General features: G+C 39.2%; 1 protein-coding gene and 1 long non-coding RNA gene across 2 annotated transcripts; one reads left to right on the forward strand and one right to left on the reverse strand.

Moving 5' to 3' along the window:
* Positions 1-1425: 1425 nt before the first annotated feature.
* On the reverse strand, positions 1426-5908 carry LOC123979884 (chymotrypsin-like protease CTRL-1). Its single transcript, XM_046063994.1, has 5 exons — positions 5887-5908; positions 5366-5528; positions 4777-5042; positions 4401-4540; positions 1426-3232 (listed from the first exon to the last, which is right to left on the reverse strand). Exons 1-5 carry the CDS (start codon positions 5906-5908, stop codon positions 2867-2869), a joined length of 957 nt encoding a protein of 318 aa, XP_045919950.1. The 3' UTR covers positions 1426-2866.
* A 1444-nt stretch (positions 5909-7352) lies between these two features.
* On the forward strand, positions 7353-10771 carry LOC123979835. Its single transcript, XR_006827342.1, has 4 exons — positions 7353-7440; positions 7559-7724; positions 9201-9338; positions 10676-10771. It is a non-coding gene; the product is annotated as an uncharacterized LOC123979835 (long non-coding RNA).
* Positions 10772-18624: the final 7853 nt, after the last annotated feature.

Consider the following 18624-nt stretch of genomic DNA (forward strand, 5'->3'; position numbering starts at 1 on the left):
ACAGCGCTAGCGAGAACGTCCCAGCTACCAGTGGTGGCCTGAGTTGGCCTCATCAATTTCACGAGGGCGAGCAAATGTCAATTTGCCTTATTACCATTTTCCAGACTCCCTTAACCTTAATTATGTTGTAGCAGGTTTAGCTTGAGCTGCGGTCTAACCAGCTAAGCAAGTGGGGTCTTATATAATTATAACTTATATAATATTATATATTCTATAATTGTGAATGAAAAGCAACTGAAATATAAAGTTGCCCATGGTCAAGGCACTAGATCTGGAGTCTCACTGATCTCCCAACAAGACTAAAAGTAAGACAAAACCACTCAGAAAACTTGTGGTGGTTAAGCCTAGGACGATGGCTTTGCTCTTATTACCTGCTTGTGATGTATCATCCTCCAGCCATGAGAACAGGTACAGAAGTTTCTGATCTTTCTGCACCTGTGGGGAGGGCGGGTGGCAAACACATGTCTTGTAAAGATATTTCCTATAAATAATAATTAATTAAAAGCTTAGGATATGGCTGGTACTGGTAACCATGCAATCAAGGTGACAGTATCAAGTGACTACACTCACTCACTGATTACACTCACTTTTATTTGTCTAATACAGTATCTGTATTCCTTACCTGGTGTTGGATGTCTTTAGCCTAGACCCGATACAGTTTTTTATTATCAGAGATCTATTTTTAGCACATCAACATCTCATCTCAGTCATGGAAAAAGGTTGTTGACGATTATTTTTGGTCATAGTTTACGTTGACGAAATTAACACTGCTCTGATGTTTTAATCCTGGTTTGATTAATATTCACCTTGTGGAATGATCTGCCTCCCATTTCTAGTCACTTTGTTATGTAGTGTGAGTGCCTCTAAACTGAAGGCATTTAATGCTGCAGGGATTTTCTGTCCCTCCGCATACTTTTTTCAAACACCACTACTAAAGCCATAAGACAAGATTAACTGTCTGTTATGAACTAATTCGATTAAAGGTTTGTTTTTCTAGAAGGATATAAACAGAGAAATTTATGCTGCACACGTTTATAGTTCAGGTATTTTCTGTTGCGGTGAATGTGGGATGGACAGTATGTCATTGTGTGCAGAGATTTATGCAAGTTTTCTCATTCTCTTGATTTGATGAAATTCTATCTGCTGTTTTTGTCAGAGGCATTAAGTCAATAGCTCAGTAGTAATGACAGCATTACAATTCATTTCTTCTCATGGCTCTGCTCTTTACACTAATGTGATGAAAAGAAAACAACAAGCTTTTTTTAACAAGCAAGATACATATTGTTTGAGCTTCATCTTTCGCTTCCAAAGAGACACAAATTGTATACATTATATAAGAAAGCATTAAGGGCACTCAAAAGTAATGAAAATGGACAACAATAATAGGGATAGTTTTTCAATAACAAAAAATAGAGAAAAAGTGCATCAGGAGGAAAAAAATCAACTTTATTTTTAGGAGGGTGTGTCTCGCCCCAGAGTCAGATTACGTTTTTGTCATCTTTGTGTCCTACTACTGTATGAGAAAAGTCCAACACATTGAGACTAAATAATACACCATCACCGCCACAGAATAATAATGTTTCTGCCTGCTAGTTACTTTTCCGATCAGTCACCCAGAACATATTGTGTACAGTGGCCTGTTGGGGACAGTAACTGCATTCATGTGTGAATATTTGAAAATTAAAATAAAAAAAGGAAAAGGAAATGAAAAATAAGGTACATTTGGCCCAATTAGGTTTAATTTCACGTTTGTGAGCCTTCAATCGTAATGTGATTTACATACACACAAAGCCACATGCCTACAAACATCATCAGAGTGGGGCGACACACAAACACACAATGAGTGCTCAAACACACCTGGAATCAGTGGATGTGATTTTTCAGCTGATTGATCCTGCAGGCCAGGGATGTGAGTTGCACGTCCCTGCCAGGTTAACAGTACAATCCTCTCAGGAGCTTTATGGGAAATGACAGAGCGGGAAAACAAACCAGAGCTCCCAGCGGTTTGAACATCCAGCTTATGAGGGAATTTTCACCGTGTACAAAAAGCATTTTAGTTTTCATACAGAGGTCTAGTCACATTTTCTGTGTAATGCGGCACATGTGTGAGTAATCAAGTGTTTCAAGTTACACAGAGTTGCTTGTAGTGATGAACACATTGGCATCAATTCTGCAGAGTCTGAGCATATTTCTGCTTTTATTTTGACAATCTGCGACTTTACTGTTTTGGTTCAACGTCACTGCTCTCATCAACCTCATTTCCAAATAGGACTGTTTTCAGCTGATAGACAAAGTTAATGATGCGTTGACGAACATGGTGGAACATTTAGCTGCTAAAGAACCATATGTTCCCCCACGGAGTAGGTGAAGACCAAAACAGAGCTGAAAGCAGAGTGGATATTGAACTTGAACTCATCAGATGGCCAGAAACACTTTAAATGAATGCTAATGTGTGTTGGCGTGCTGTCCCCAAAAGGCCAAAAAAGAAACAAATCATTAGCTTTATAACAGAATACATATTTTGAACTTTGACGATTAAAAGAGTAAATATTTTATTTGCTGACTTCCTGTGGTTTAACTTCTCACCTTGTTGCTGTGACATCGGGTGTGGTTACAGGTGCAACAGGACACATTTCTGACCTCACCCAGGTGAAACAGGCTTGAAATTTTCCATCAGAGGACAGTGACACACTGATTTTCAGCATGTTGTTCACATACTTTTTAATTAAAGACAATCAAGTCGAACAATCACACTTTTTCTTAAAGTTTTTATCGTATATATTAAAAGGGTTGGTTTCGTTGTTGACAACCACAATGTTACCATTTTGTACTTTTACCTGCATAGATATTGTTTCACACTTTCATGTTATGCATCACCAACCAGTACGTAGAGTGAAAGCACTAGAGCACAGAGTGAGGTGAAGTGAGTGAAGTGGGAGAAGTGCATCACGGTTTCACCACTGTCAAATATACTGCCATCACCTGTTGTGTAAATGGGGGGTTGTGTTGTTGGACAGGCAAAGTTTACGTCGCTATCAATGCCTGTGGAGGTGTAGGTAACAAAGCCTGGTCTGCTGTTGCCAGTGATGTTGCTGATCCAGCCCTGGTAGTTGGACACACGGGCGTAAACTCCAGGAACTCCAGGCAGGCCGCAGCCTCTACCAAAACTCACAACTCCACCCTGGACCCAGGTATTACCTTCTTTTATCACCAGTGGCCCCCCTGAGTCTCCCTGTGGAAAGAAAGTGATGATGGTTACTTATTTGTCTGACCCATAATAATGAGAGAATTTAAATCAGTTTCATGGATAGCTCTGTGATGTGCTTAGCAAGGTCACAGTCATGTTTATTTATTAAATACAAGGGTGGTAACACAAAAAATCTAGCTTGTATTGGTGTGTTACTTTAGTCCCAGCTGACGGGATCAAAAGTAACAATGTGCCACATAAATTTAAAGTGAAATTATAGGGAAGTCGTTCTACATTTGTACAAAATACCACCTGACATTGATAGACCACACCTGTGAGTTAGTGACCACAGCAAAAATAGATCTCTGTCTGAAACATTATCTTTTAAAATCATTTTTTTCTGAAAAATGGTACTTTCGCCCCTTCTCTCCCCTACCGCGTGGATCGTGGTCAAATACCATCATTCATTTATTCATACTGTGTTGGCATAGTGAGTTTCTGGTCTTTCTTGACCACTGTTTCTTCTGTGGTTGTTGACATACTGTGTCAGCTACTTTGTGTTGACTTGTTACTGCGGCTGGCCAAAGCTATTTTGGTTGTTTGATAGTCGGAGACAGCAGACTGTGGTGGTTTGGGTCGAGGGCAATCTGTAGGATTTGCATTTTGCACTTTAGCTGCTGTCTGTCGTGCTGATCTAAGACTGCAGGTTTGCAATTATGTGGAGCCGTTGTGTGTCTGGATGCCCGTGTGAACATGATTGTGCTTTTTGGGGCGAGGGGCACAAGCAAAATATTATCACTGGGGTCAATGACAATCATGTTACGCTGCTGCTTAGCAAAAAGACTGGAAACAAAGTTACTGTTACCCTACCCTACTCTGAAACTGTGTTATTTCCATGCTGTACCTTGTTATTTAGCAAGCTAATCACCAACAAACCCAAGAGTCAGCTGTTTTTTGAGCATGAAGCTAATTATTGTGAGTCATGTTTCAAGCAAATGTTGATATATTCCAAGTTCCTTAGTGTAATTTGTCTGTTTTATGTGACAATAAACAGAATTTTTTTTCAGTTTTGGTCTATTGGTCAGAAAAAAACAAAAGCAATTTGAATAGGTAGGGCTTTACCTCCACCTTATTAATGTATTTTTTTTGTTTTTACATTTCTCGACTTCTCCCCCTGCAGTGAAAAAGGTATAACAAATACACAATAAGTCACCTGACATGAATCCTTCCCTCCAGCGCTGGTCCCAGCACAGAGCATGTTATCTGTTAGTCGACGATAGGTGCATTTGCACTCATTGTTTCCCACTATTGGTAGCTTTACCTCCTGGAGGATGTCGGGGAGGGAAACGGAACCTAATTGGAAATAAGCAAAAAGAGAAAACAAAAGAAACTGTACAGCTTAGAGCTGTATTATGTGCACATAAGTTATTATATAAGCAGTATTAACATGGCTGTTATTGGCAGTGGACTAGCCTAAAGTGAGAGGTGCAACTTTTACAGAACACCTCTACTTATTACGTATTGTTTAAGAATTATGTGTAAAAACAAACTGTAATGTTTCTTTTGGATTGAACAGTCTGTGAGCTTACCATCGCCCAGAACATTACCCCATCCAGTGACCCAGATGTTAGTCTCGGTGTAGAAAGTGCTTCCTTCTGAGGCTAAGCAGATTGGAGATATGTTTTGCGTGAAATTCACTGGGGCCGACAGCTTCAGAAGACATAGGTCATTGTCATTGGTCCAGGAGTCGTACAAAGGATGGCATATGACTTCGTCAATTCTCCGTGACACTTCAGTGGGGTTTGGACTTGACTGAGTGTAGCGTCCCAGAAGCACCTCTAAGTTGGGTGGAATTCTTGATGACAAAGAAGTAAAATATTTTATTTTCATTGTTTTAGTTATGAGTGCGTCAAATCTTAAACCCCATTTACACTTAGGATTCACTTGTAATCTCTATCTGGATAAATTATCTGGATTAACAGTAACTTGCTTTACATCATATAGACGTCATTTAAAGCATGTTTTCCCTGACAAATGAACAAAATATAAGTGAAGTACTGGCTGATCATGTGTCTTGACTCATGTTGTGTATTTCTAGTCTCTATCATTTCCTGCTGCAAGCTAACAAGCCAAAAACATTAAGTTTATGAAAGAAATCTTCTAACAGTTGTCCCTTACTGTGTCAGGCAGTGAGCAGCTGTCAGCACCCACTGGTTGGTAATCAGGGATCCTCCACAGAAGACATAGCCATTAGTGTTTAAACTGGCCTGCCAGGGCCAACTTCCTGGAGATGAATTTTCACCTCCCACAATTTTGGTGTTCAATGTAGCCAGGCCACATTCTGACAGGAGAAAACAAGAGTTAAACATGGAGTACATGCAACAAAACCTCAAACCTCAAATGATACAATATGTCAAAAATATGCGTTTTAAAATGACTGATTTTGTTGTACTGCCACAAATGCAGTTAAGATATGGTTAAAGGGGAATTATGGTCATTTATGGGTTTTATTTTTATACACTGGATCTAAATGATTAATAGGTACAAAAGGTTTTGGAAAACTAACATGTTGGTCCAAATATAACACAGGTTGTTTTATCTGGAAATTCACCTGGTCTTGTTTTCGGGGTCTAGCTCTTTAAATGTTACTATACACCAACAACAACAGATGCAGCAAATATAGGCAAAGCGCATGTTGCCCTCCTGACAGATGCGTGTCATCTTCCCACTGAAACATGGAGAGAGACACAGTGATTGTTTCAAACAAAGTGGCTCAAAAGTAGCTCATGTTAACCAACAGCTGAGAAGGAGTTAAAGTAAAATCTGTCTGGCACAACATGGTATCCAGCTCCTCACTATATACCAGGCTGTGGGGCAGGAGAGGAAAATGATTTAGTGCAATGTACACAGTTCAAAGTTGTGGATTGTTGTATGTGTACTATTGTATACATGTGATAACCTGTACATTTTATTGAGCAGTAATTTAAATGTGACCATTTTATTTAAAATGATACTGAAGATGTTATTTTATTTTAAAGATGTTAAAAAGAGATATGGATGCAACGTAATCCTTGGGAGGGACACTAGAACAACAATCTGAGCCTGTCAGTGGTAAAAACATGCACTTTTAGTGAATGTACCTTTCACAATTGTAATTGTACCCAAGTATTGCGTGGCAGCCACTGCAACCTGTTTCACACCTTAGGCGATCTATTTGATTTATTCCCATTTTTGTACCTATTTGTCATTTTGACCACAAAATATGTAAGAACAGGGCCTAGGTTTAAAAATACAGGAATCACCCCTTAATAGTGTCAAAGTCTAGAGAAAGGTCAAGTTGATTGTTAGGTTTAGGGAAACATCTTCATGGTTAAAAGAAAAGTTGACTGTTGGATGGAGATGGAGAACAAAAATTGTAAATTTGGAGGCTTACTTGGCTGCTGCTGCGAATGACACCCTGAAAGTCAAAATACAGAAAGAAATAAGTTAAGCAAACCATTTAAGCAGATGATGGCGTAAGCACAGTTCTTAGCACACAAAAGGACACTACGGGGAAAATTAAATAAAAATGCAAGTGCAAATGCACTTTTGTTTCAACATGAACAAGTCTAAACACCTGAGATCCTTTTGTGGTTAGCCTGACATAATTGGTGAGAACCTGTTGGACTCCCAGACAGCAGGGCAACACCAAATTAAAATGTTTTAATTTTACTGCCATGAATGGTTGTCTTTGTGACGGAGTTATTTTTTGAAAACAACAACAATGACTCAAAAGATACAAGGATGTGCAGAAGGTTGGTGGAAATATTGCAGTCAGAAATATTTATGTTCCACATGGATATGGCACCTTAGTGACTTTCATTGATTAGCTTTTGTGACACGTGGTATGTGAAAGTATAGTTCATAACTCATTTTGACACCAAGTAATCTATCTGAAAAGCTAATTTCATTTTGAAGATTATTACAGTACTACACTATTCTATTTTATATTATTATTTTTATATTAATATTCTATAGTTTTTTATATTAATGTTTATATTAGAATGTCTATTAAGTTTTGTCACTGTTTAAAAACTATCCAGTGAATAAGAAGTGGAAAACAGATAATGCTGATCCTTGTCTGTGGGTTAATTGCTCGTTGATGTGTTGGTAATGCCACGGGACTCCAGTAGTAGATCATGCTTCTCTTCCCGGTTCAATACAGAGAGCTGCGTGTGTGTGTTTCTTCTCCTGTTACTTTCCCCCTTTTTAAGGTAATTACCACTCACAAAGCAATGTAAACTTTAACACATATTGATAGTGCATTTTGTTATGTTTCTGTGGTTTTATATGAGTAAAAGAGACGTATTTGCATGTGTATATTGTTTACAGAGTATCGTGCTAACTGAGAAGATGTGTATGCTAGCAGCCGGAGATCTCGTGTCCGAGTCCCGCCATACACAAGTGTTGTGTGTACTTTGTCGTTGGTGTTTAAGCTAGCTACAGCTACTCCACATATTTTTGCTGGAAGGTTTCTTATATATTTATCACTATAAGGGTGAGTTCATGACAATGAATAATGTTAAAAGTACATTTCATTTAAGTGTTTTGTGAGAACTCAGTTAAAAAGGAGTATTAAAACAATTTACATTTCATGTGCTAATTTAGCTAAAAATATCATTTAGAATGCAATAAGAAGATACTGTGGTCCTGAATCTGAGTGCATGAATATTGAATAGATGTATGGTTTTTTGTAGACATTGTTCAAAAACTCTTTCAATACAGACGAGTGAAGGCACAACAATACTTTTCTAAATTACATTATGAACAGCCAACAATTTCTGCTATTCATCAGGAGTCAGGAGAATTTTCCATTTTGATTTTGCTTTGACCTGTTTTCCGCATTATGCAGCAAACTGTGAAAAAGCTTTTTGAAAGAAAAAAATGTTCATCGCTTTGAAGAACATCGTTAAACTGCAGAGTAACTGGTTGGTGTACTGTGTTCACATTGAACAGTAGATGGAAAAATTGTATTAAGAGTAGTATTTAAAGAGCTAATTTTGTACTTTTACTAGAGCAGTTTCAACCCAAGTGCCCTCACATCAACTTAAGTAAAATAACATGAATGTCTTGTACTCCTTCCACTCTTGATGGATGAAAAAAACAAATATGTGTTATATTGTAAAGAAAAATCTAACTGCCTCTTACCTTTGGATGAGAGAATGATCATCACAGTTACACACAGAAACTGGTAGAAATCCATTTTAACTGTGCATCCTTCACTTTGTCCTCAAGTTTAAATACCCCTTTTCCTGACTCTCAACTCCACCCCTAGTAACATACCTTCTATTAAACCATCATATTTCACATACCTCGACTTTTGTTAAAAAAGCTCTGTGGGAAACAATAAGAAAAGCACGAACTCAAACATGTTTGTCTTGATGCTTGTGCTAATCTGCTTCCATGGTTGCATGCAGCTGCACCCATGTACAAAAGAAGAATGAATTCATTGTAATGTGTAAGAGATGAAAACAGATGCTTCACATAAGTCCTTTAAAAGATCAAAGTCATGGTTGGTGCAGCAGCCATAACTATGATACTTATGTCACAATGGTGAATTAAGCCTATGGCCCACTGTTGAAAGTCGGACTGCCAGAAAGGTTAAGGAACCCTGATCTAAATGATGTAAACGATTACAAGCCTGACAAGTTAAATGTTTCATAAGTGAAAGAATATATAAGCTATTTATTCTAAGTGACATACTCTTACTGTTATAAAATGACTTTATCAGGTATGTGAAAATGCGCCATGAAGCTGTTATAAAGTGTTTGCCTTTATAACAGCATGGTCTTTAGAGGGGAGTGTTACCTTAGACATTAAAGGCTAGAATCACACAGGGCACATTTTTAGCATTGAGATTTTAATTTTGCTTGTTGTCTTAAGAATAGAAATATGTTTGCCAGTTTTGAGCTCCAGGTGACTCTTTGTATTCTTTGTATGAGTATGTTTCCTCTGCTGTCCACATTCTTTTTAGGTATGGCCCGAGCTGCTTTCATCACCTGTGCATGCTATTTGACTGACAATGACTCATTGTGCAGTTGCAGAGCAACATTCTTGCTCTGCTGCCTGTGCAGACTTCTCAAAGTAAAGAGCAGTGTACCTTGTGTGTTGTGTAAGTATGGAATATCTCCAGAAATAACTTTTAATTCTTACAAAAAGGTCACAGTTAGAATACAGTGTAGTTACAAAAATGTGACACTAGTCATCAATGAATATTGACTTTAAAAGTCTTTCTGTTTCTTGTGCCGTCCTTCCCACTGTCCAGAGGGCATCACACTTTCAAAACTGACAAAATGATGTTCACTATCACAGAACACGCGAATGTGAGGTATGAAAAGGTAGTTTATTCGGATGATGAGTATTTATGATGAAGGGGTCGAGAGAAGAGGGATGAGGGGGGTTGTTTAGAGTTTGGTGGGAAAACTTAAAATTTTAAGGCAACAAACTTCAATAAAATTTTAAGTTGGGAAATTAAACTTAACATTTCAAGTTTAGCTTTAGAGTTTCATCAACTTTCAGTTTTAAGTTTTCTTAACCCAACTCCAAGATGTAATAACTTGTAATTTTGAATTGCAACAACTTAGACTTATTATTTAAGTTGTAATAACTTATATAACTTAGAATTATTACTTCTGTTAACCCCAAGTTGTAAGAACTTATAATTTTGACTTTGACACATCTAAATATATAAATAATTACACATGCAATGTCTACATTCAAAATGTGTTTTATTTTTAGCGAATTCTTAATGGCCAAGCAAATTACAATCTGTATCTGTCCCGGTCTTAGCACTTTTCTTGGGTTGTAACAATGTATCACCTCTCAAACCGCAAAATACAATTTAGGGAGATCCGAGAGGATTTCCATGGAAGTTTTGACCATACCAAGATGGAGTTGATATTAGTATCAATATTAGTATTCAACATCAATATAAAATATGCAACATGACAAAACTTAACAGTTACCAAAAGAGGTAGCTCATGGGCTGATATAAAACAGCGCACAGAAGTAGTGTCTACAAGACAGGTGGAAAGGGAACTTGAGATAAAGAAAAGGAGCAGAGAAGAGAGAAAGTTTGACAACTAGAGGAGAATAAGAGGAGAGAAAGAGGGGAAAAAAGCAAATCAGAAGAGGTGGAGGAGGATCCATCTCATTAAAAAGATATGAACCATTAAAACATTATTATACAATGGCCAACAGAGATTTGTGAAATTCAAAACTGTCCAGGATCCAACAGTCAGCTAACAGCTGACAACTGAATACACTGGATTCACGCATGGAGTTTGGTTCTCTGAATTGTCTCAAATGTGTACCTCAGTTCTTTTGGATACTTGAGGTTTAAAGCATAGATCAGCCCAAAGAGGTAGGGAAACGCTGTTGGCAGGTCAGGGAGACCTTGAAGGATGATGTGTTCTTCTATGACAACACATATGTTTGTGACACTTGCAGGAGCTGAATCATCATCCAACACAGTGAGGATGCCCACAATAAGCTCTTTAGTCTGCTGCCTTGTGATGACAGAAAGGAAACACATTAAAAGTAAATCAAAGTGAAAGACATGTCATTCAAATACTGTGCCTGTACAGTTTGTTTATTCTAATTGACTGTCACTACAAGCAATACCTTACATCAGATCGATTGTTTATAAAAAAAAATTATTTGTGGGAAAAAATGGCATACATTCATGTTCACAGTGTACAAAATATTGAGAATATTCTCTATAATCTGTAAATCACCTCTTCATCCAGTCTGTTAAGGAGTTGATCCATCTCAGATGGAAAAGCTGCCCTCCTGGCCCAATAGAGTCTTCTGGTGTGCTGGTTTCAGGAGAACTTCACTGGTGTGGGTGAACTTACAGAATTTTCACAGCATTCATTTCAGTCTGAAAGACATAAGTGACAAGCTGCACTCTGGAATTACCCATGACAAACTATATTCGGTCTCATTCATTTTTAATTTTAACTATAGCTGACGCTAGCTGAAAAATTGGAACTCCAGTTTTAGCCATTCAAATATAAGCCCAGCTACTCATGTAGCTATAATATTGTAAACAGACACATACAAGAAGTAAGACTATTTGGAGGAACCAGGTGGGAAAAAAAATGTCTGTCTGGTTTTAAAAGTAACTAACTTAACATAACTTTCCCATACCAGCTTTTATGGCATTAGCTAGCCACTAGTGTTTGCTAATGTTAGTTGTGTTTACCTTGTCTATGATAATTCCCAACTTATCTATTGATTAATCACAGCATATAACTTTTAATACTATACTAATACTAATACTGAACACTTTTTTAAAACGAAAAGAATATCCAAACTTACCTGGGTGCTCTCAAGTCTTGCTCTTTTATGCAAGAACAAATTACCATGTGTGTGAGACACTTAGAGGAGCTGGAAGTAAAAGAGCGATACCTGTGATTTGTGGATTGCTCTGAGGTATTCAATGGTCACATTAAGAGTTTCTGGAGCCGCGTGGTCTGTACAATTTACCCGTTGTTGCACAGAGTTATGATGGTGCTGCGGTCATGTCTGGCCATGTTAATGGTCTTCAGAAAAAACTGCGAAGATCATTCTTCTGCTATCTACATCCATTGTATGGCCCACAAAATAAACCTGGTCTTGGTGGATGCCTGTAAAATACATTGCAGAGTTATGGGATTATTTCCGTGTGCGGTTGTCACCTGCACTCTTGGCCAGACAGAGCACCAAACAGCAGAAGCTAAACGGGAATGGGCAAGGGAGTTATTGTTTCCTGTTTTGGATGCTCTAATCATTGATTCAAGCAAGGTTTTCAACACAGTCTATAGACATTGGAAAAAAATGCAGACGCAGGGTTGAAATGTGACAACAACCGGACAGAGAGCCTGCTCAGCAAATATGCAAACGTGCTCAACATCAACCGCCAACTAGCAATGAATGAGATGACCATGATGAAACACCAGGCCTATCTACTGAGGATGTCAAAAAAGAACTCCTTGCTGGACATTATCTAAACAATGGGAAACTTTATCGTTTAGCTCTTTCATTACAAGTTGGCACAGCAACATGTGAGAGGTCATTCAAATTGGTTACGGACTAGGATGCATCAGGAAAGACTGTGAACACTGAGCCTGCAACACGCACTCAAAGAAAAAGTCAGAAGACATCAGTGATGCTTGTTCTGCAAAGAAGAAGCACTGCATATTGCTTCATTAAGGTAAGACTTGGTTTTAATTTTTAAAATGAAATAAAAACAACAATTAATAATTTGGGTGCAGCGCGGTGATGCGGTGGTTAGCACTGTCGCCTCACAGCAAGAAGGTTGTGGGTTCAAACCCCGGTTGCCCCGGCCTTTCTGTGTGGAGTTTGCATGTTCTCCCCGTGTCCGTGTGGCGTCCTCCCACCCTCCAAAGACATGCAGGCTAGGTTAATTGGTGTCAAAATTGTCCTTAGGTGTGGATGTGACTGTGAGTGGTTGTCTGTCTATGTGTGGCCCTGCGATGGACTAGTGACCTGTCCAGGGTTTACCCTGCCTTTCACCCGATGTCAGCTGGGATTGGCTCCAGCCCCCCGCGACCCTGTACGCAGGATAAGCGGTTGATAGGATGTATAATTATTTGGCATTGTGAGGAAGAGACAAAAAACAGCACAAACTAGATTATAATCTGGACCTAAACAGAGATTATTTAATGGCTGAATATCTCTCTACTGTCAGAGATATCAAGCAGAGGCAGCTTCTTACCAAGTACAGACTCAGCAGGACAGCGAGTGACTGTTGCACTTAACGTCTGTTGCATGGCAACTATCTGGATTTGTTGTTTTTGTTTTTGTAATTTATAACTGAAAAATGAAATAGTCTTGAATAGACTAATCTAGTTATGTCATATTTAAATGTAAACTGTTTTGACCTTGTTGCAAACTGCTTTCGCAACGTTGCTTAAATGAAACATTCATGCCAAAAAAGCGAACTGAACTGAGAGAGAGAGAGAGGTGCCTTCTAAACATGTTTAAAAACACTCATTAGGATGTGTCTGACACTCAATCATGCGGTATGACACAGTAATTTTCTTTTACCTGAAAAGTAGCAGTATCTGGCAGGATATTTCTCATGCCGTGACTGCCCTTGAAACCAAGCTGACAAAAGAGTTTCCAACAGGAAAACTAATGTTTATAGTGTCTACATTATGTCCAGTGTCTCATATATCAGACGGATAGGCAAAGATGACAATCTCTTATTTTCACGTGATTATTATATACTTATTTAACAGTTATTAAAGAAGCATGTTATGCTGATGATATAAATTTAACCGTCAGCTAAATGACTAGTTATTAGTAAATAAGATGGAACTTGCTATCACTTAGATTCATTCTTAAAACATCAGGCGAGACATCGTGCCATCAGGTAGCGTGCTGTTATGATAACAGAAAGGAGGAACTTGTTTTTTTAAACCCAGCAGTGACCCTATTGAAAGCAGACATATAAAAATAATGTTTATGCATTGCTAAACTACTACTAAATCACTTTGACCTTTACCAGCACTGCTAATACACAGATAATCCCATCATTTTCAGAGGTGTTTTGTTGTGAAAAGGTGCTGCTTTTACCTGTTTGGCTCATTGTGAATGAAGAATGAATTGTGAGAAATAGGAATGGCGCCAGGCACGCCCATGAAACATGACATTTAGAACTCCTTTTAACAGAATCTAGACTCAGGGTGGTGGCCAACTGCCTCGACCAGTGGGGTGGGATGGTTGCTCTTACACCTAATGGTGAGGGTGAGTGTGAAATCAGGATAAATTTAAGGTGAGAATAGATTGACAGGTGGAGGCTGTGATGGAAGGAGAGGCTGATAGGTAGCTTTGGTCTGTTTGGGTGACTGTGAATAAAGAGTGATCTTTGAAGAATCTGGATGGTGCCAGTTAAGCCCATCAAAAATAACAAGACATTTATTTTCATGCAGCTCTGCGCCAACAAACAGATGAATTCTACATTATGCATGGCACACCTGAGTTCTGATATATTTTTATATGACTTTAGTTGGTAGAGTTGCACGCACATAGAGCTCCATCCTTCTGTTTTTAGGTTGACTATGTAACAACTGTCCATGGACTACAGATGAAAAGTCTTTTGGCTAACTCTGGCACATTTACATTAGTGTTTTATTATTATGCACTGTCCATGCTAAATTAAACTGAATAAATAAAATAAAAATTTAATACATACATACAATATGTTTTATGTATGTCTGTTTTAAATTATTAAGCATTCTTTAACTAGAAGACACTTTCAAACGTGCAGCAAATGTAATCAGTTTTTTCTGATTACGGCAAAAATATCAACAAGGCATAGTAAATATTAACGTCTAATTCTTAAAAGTATCTCTTACCTTAAAACAATCTAAAAGTGGAAAGTAACGTATGAGTTTTATCTTCACTGCACTGATAGTCAATATCTCGCTAAATCTCATCAGATATTTCATAAAAAGCCACAGGGTTTTGAAAAATATCCACGTGAACCTTTGTGTTCTCGTACCCATCAAACAGGTTTGTCATGAGTTAATGTTTTACACAGTTTCTTATTTTGTTGAATGCAGATCATCTGGAGAATCTAAGAGGGTGACCTTTTGGGAACACTTGCATGCATTTCATACATGTCCAAATCCTAATTCAATTCAATATTATTTAAATAGCAACAATTCATAACAGAAGTTTTCTTTGTAATAGTGTTTACAGACACCCAACAATCCCACCGTGAGCAAATACTGGCAAATAATGACAACGAAAACGCCTCCTTTTTTAAAAGGTACAAACCTTGAGCAGAACTGGTTGGGCGGCTAGCTGCCTCCATCTGTTGGGTTGGTGGGGGAAGAAAGAGAACACAAAACAGCATAATGCAAGTTCCACAGAAATATGTAAAATAGCAGTAATACTATAAAAATATAGCAGTAATGACAATGAAGATTATGATAAGATCAACAAAAATAATAATGTGAGGTATCATCTCATGCACATTTTGTGAGTCAAGATTAAAGGTTTAATTTAGATGTAATGTGCCCTTACACCTAATGAGGGAGAGTGTAAGGTCAGTGTCACGGAAGAAAGGAAGGATGAAAGTGTCCTAGAGTGCCCAAGATGGACAAATACAGGTTTGGTAAAGACAAAACAAGAGGAAAAGCAGAGGAATGCAAATTTAAGGTAAGAATAGGTGGACAGGCTTTGGTGGGCGGGGAAGGAGAGGCTGATATGCACCCTTGGCCTGTTTGGCTGAGTGTGAATGAAGAAGGGTTTGTGAAGAATGTCAATGTTGTGCCAAATTATTTCATGTTTCATAACAAGCCCTAGGGTGTTGTGAACATCTGTGTTCTCGTGCCCATCAAACCGGTTAGTCATGAATGTTGTGGAATGCAAATCATTCCGAGGAACGGGAACACAAAATAGCATAATGCAAGTTCCACATAGATACCATAATTATACTGATAGTGGCATAATACAAAAAAAAACGGCCTATAATATAAAATAATTTTAGCAGTGGTTGTTGAGCTGGAACATGGGTGGAGCAGGCGCTAGACTCCTCTGCTCTGGATGCAAAAATACCTGCTGAAAGCGACAGAAGGAGAGAGGAGAGAGATGAGAAATCACAAAACTGCGGGAGACAACCCAAGACAATTTCTTCATCCAGAAGCACTGGTTACTTGAGAAGCTTTATTGCCAAGTAGTGTTTTACACAAACGAGGAATTTGCTGTGGTGATAAGGTGCTACACGTAGACAAACACACAGTCAACATAAATAAATGTTGAAAAATATAATTATGGAATGGAAGAACAACGTTGCAGATATATACATGTGCATTATTCTGGGTCTGTGCCGCGCAGAAGTAACGCAACGGAAGAGAATATTGTGTACATATAAATATATAAACTGACAACATAAAAATATACAACAACAAAGATCAACAATCAACAACAAATATGTGCAACGTGCCAAGTCTGTGCCCGACACGAGGTGAAACAGTATTTACATGTCATTTGTATCATTTGCAAGGGGGGAGTGTCAGTGGGGTCGGGCATTGTTAATGAGGTGAGCTGCAGACGGGAAGAAGCTGTTTTGTGGTGAGAGGTTTTGGTCCTGATGGACTGCAGCCTCTTGCCAGAGGGGAGAGTCTGAAAGAGTTTGTGTCCGGGGTGGGAGGAGTCAGCTCCAATCTTTCCTGCTCGCCTCAGAGTTCTCGAGGAGTACAGGTCCAGAAGAGAAGGAAGATTGCAGTCACCTTCTCTGCAGAGCGAATGATACGCTGCAGCCTGCCCTTGTCCCTGGCGGTGGCAGCAGCATTCCAGATGGTGATGGAGGAGGTGAGGATGGACTCAATGATGGCGGTGTAGAAGCCCATCATTGTCTTTGGCAGGCTGAACTTCTTCAGTTGCCACAGGAAGTACATCCTCTGCTGGGCCTTCTTGGTGAGGGTTGTGATGTTCAGCTCCCACTTGAGGTCCTGGGAAATGATGGTGCCCAGGAAGCAGAAGGAGCTCACAGTGGTAACTGGGGAGTCACACAGGATGATGGGGGAGGGTGGGGCTGGGCTCTTTCTAAAATCCACGACCATCTCCACTGTCTTCTGAGCGTTAAGCTCCAGACTGTTCTGGCTGCACCAGGTCACCAGATGGTTGATCTCCCACCTGTAAGTGGACTCATCCCCACCTGAGATGAGCCCAATGGGGGTGGTGTCGTCCGCAAACTTCAGGAGCTTGACAGACTGGTGACTGGAGGAGCAGTTGTTGGTGTACAGGGAGAAGAGCAGAGGGGAAAAAACGCAGCCTTGAGGGGATCCGGTGCTGATGGTCCTGGAATCAGAGAAATGTTTCCCAACAACAGAGCAACAACTACATGCGTCAGTTTCTTCTTTTAATCTGGCAAAAGCACCTGCAGAACCAATTTTTTTATTGCAATAGCCAAAAAAAAGCTGCAATGACTGGCTTGGTTCATGGTTTACAGTTTACAGTTTCACATGCTGTACCTTTTGGGAATCAAGAATAAAGACTCAAGATGACATTAGCAATGTTTGATTTAGATGTAATGTGCTCTTACAACTAATGAGGGCAAGTGTAAGGTCAATGTCACAGAAGAAATGAAGATTAAAAATGTCCCAGAGTGCCCAAGATGTACAAGTACGGGTATGGTCAAAAGACAAAAAAAGGAGGAAAAATAGAAGAATGTAAATTTAAGGTAAGAACAGATTGACAGGTGGGGGCTGTGAAAGGTGAGGAGAGGCTGATATGCAGCAGCAAAATCGGTTGTAATGATGCTGATTAACTGATGCAATCACATGAAAACCATCTCATCCCTCCCAATCAGATGGACAGGGACAGAGGGAGAATATTGATTGGAGGTGAGTACTGAATAGATGAGGGCTCCTCTGTATGTGTGTGAGTTGGAGGCAAAGTGAAATGCATTGTGGTGTGTAATTCAAGAACTGAATCCTTCTTTCTCATGTTTTATTCTTCTTAGCATTGTTTTTATGTCATACCGTGACAGAAACAGTGGATGTTGACAGGTGATGCACATGTTCACCTTGATAAAATGTGACGAGTCATCATGGCTTAATGGCTTTGACTCAAAAATAATAATCACCAAGCTTTTCTCGGAGCAAATATTTCTAAACATGCTGATATGAAAAACCCTTTATTCCATTGGTCTTAAAATCTCATAGGTGCAGTTGTTAAACTTGTCAAACTGGTCATCAAGCTGGTGACATTTTCAAACTCAGCAAGTTGAGGTATGAGAATGGCATTTTAATGACATCCTAGTTCTAGCCTTTAGTCACAAAAGGTTTCAGTTCTTGTGATTTTCCCAACAAGTCCTCCAACCTAAACAACAAAATAGGTCGTTTGTTAATGCTTCCCAAAATGACACATATGAGCGTTTCCCATACTAGTCTGGCCACAGGCGACCAGACCTTAGCTCCATTACATAGGTCACTCCGAGTCTTGATATCAAGTGGAGCTAATTAACAGAGTTTCAGGAGCGGGACCACCACGTCATTCACGTCATTGTTGTCAAATACTCACTCGTCCCATCTCCTCTTCTTCGCTCTCGCATTCTGCATCCCGCCCTTCCACCCCTTTCTCTGTCTGGCCTACTGATCTTCTTCCTCTCCATAGGGTTATAGGGGGTCCGTCGTGCCCGGGTGCTACGGCGGATTTCCCTTTCACAGCTTCCCCACAACGCTTTTGATGTCTATTCAGCAACCGCAAGCCTCAAACATCTTTCTGTTTCGATCGTTAACAAATCATTTAATTGGATCTGTTGATTGTGTGGTCCTTTCTAGTGAAACCTGTTATTACGTGACTTCACACACAGAACTCAAGTTAATCACGTGACAGAAGTCATGTAACTTACGTGACGGACGTCAAACCAAGAGACT

The sequence above is a fragment of the Micropterus dolomieu genome, linkage group LG12, assembly GCF_021292245.1.
Source record: "Micropterus dolomieu isolate WLL.071019.BEF.003 ecotype Adirondacks linkage group LG12, ASM2129224v1, whole genome shotgun sequence".
NCBI lineage: Eukaryota > Metazoa > Chordata > Actinopteri > Centrarchiformes > Centrarchidae > Micropterus > Micropterus dolomieu.

Coding starts and splice junctions, on each gene's coding strand:
- LOC123979884 (XM_046063994.1), bottom strand. CDS start 5,908: ATGACACGCATCTGTCAGGAGG. Junction 5,529..5,886: donor GACACGCATCTGTCAGGAGG/GCAACATGCGCT, acceptor TTCTCCTGTCAG/AATGTGGCCTGGCTACATTG. Junction 5,043..5,365: donor GCTGCTCACTGCCTGACACA/GTAAGGGACAAC, acceptor TTTGTCATCAAG/AATTCCACCCAACTTAGAGG.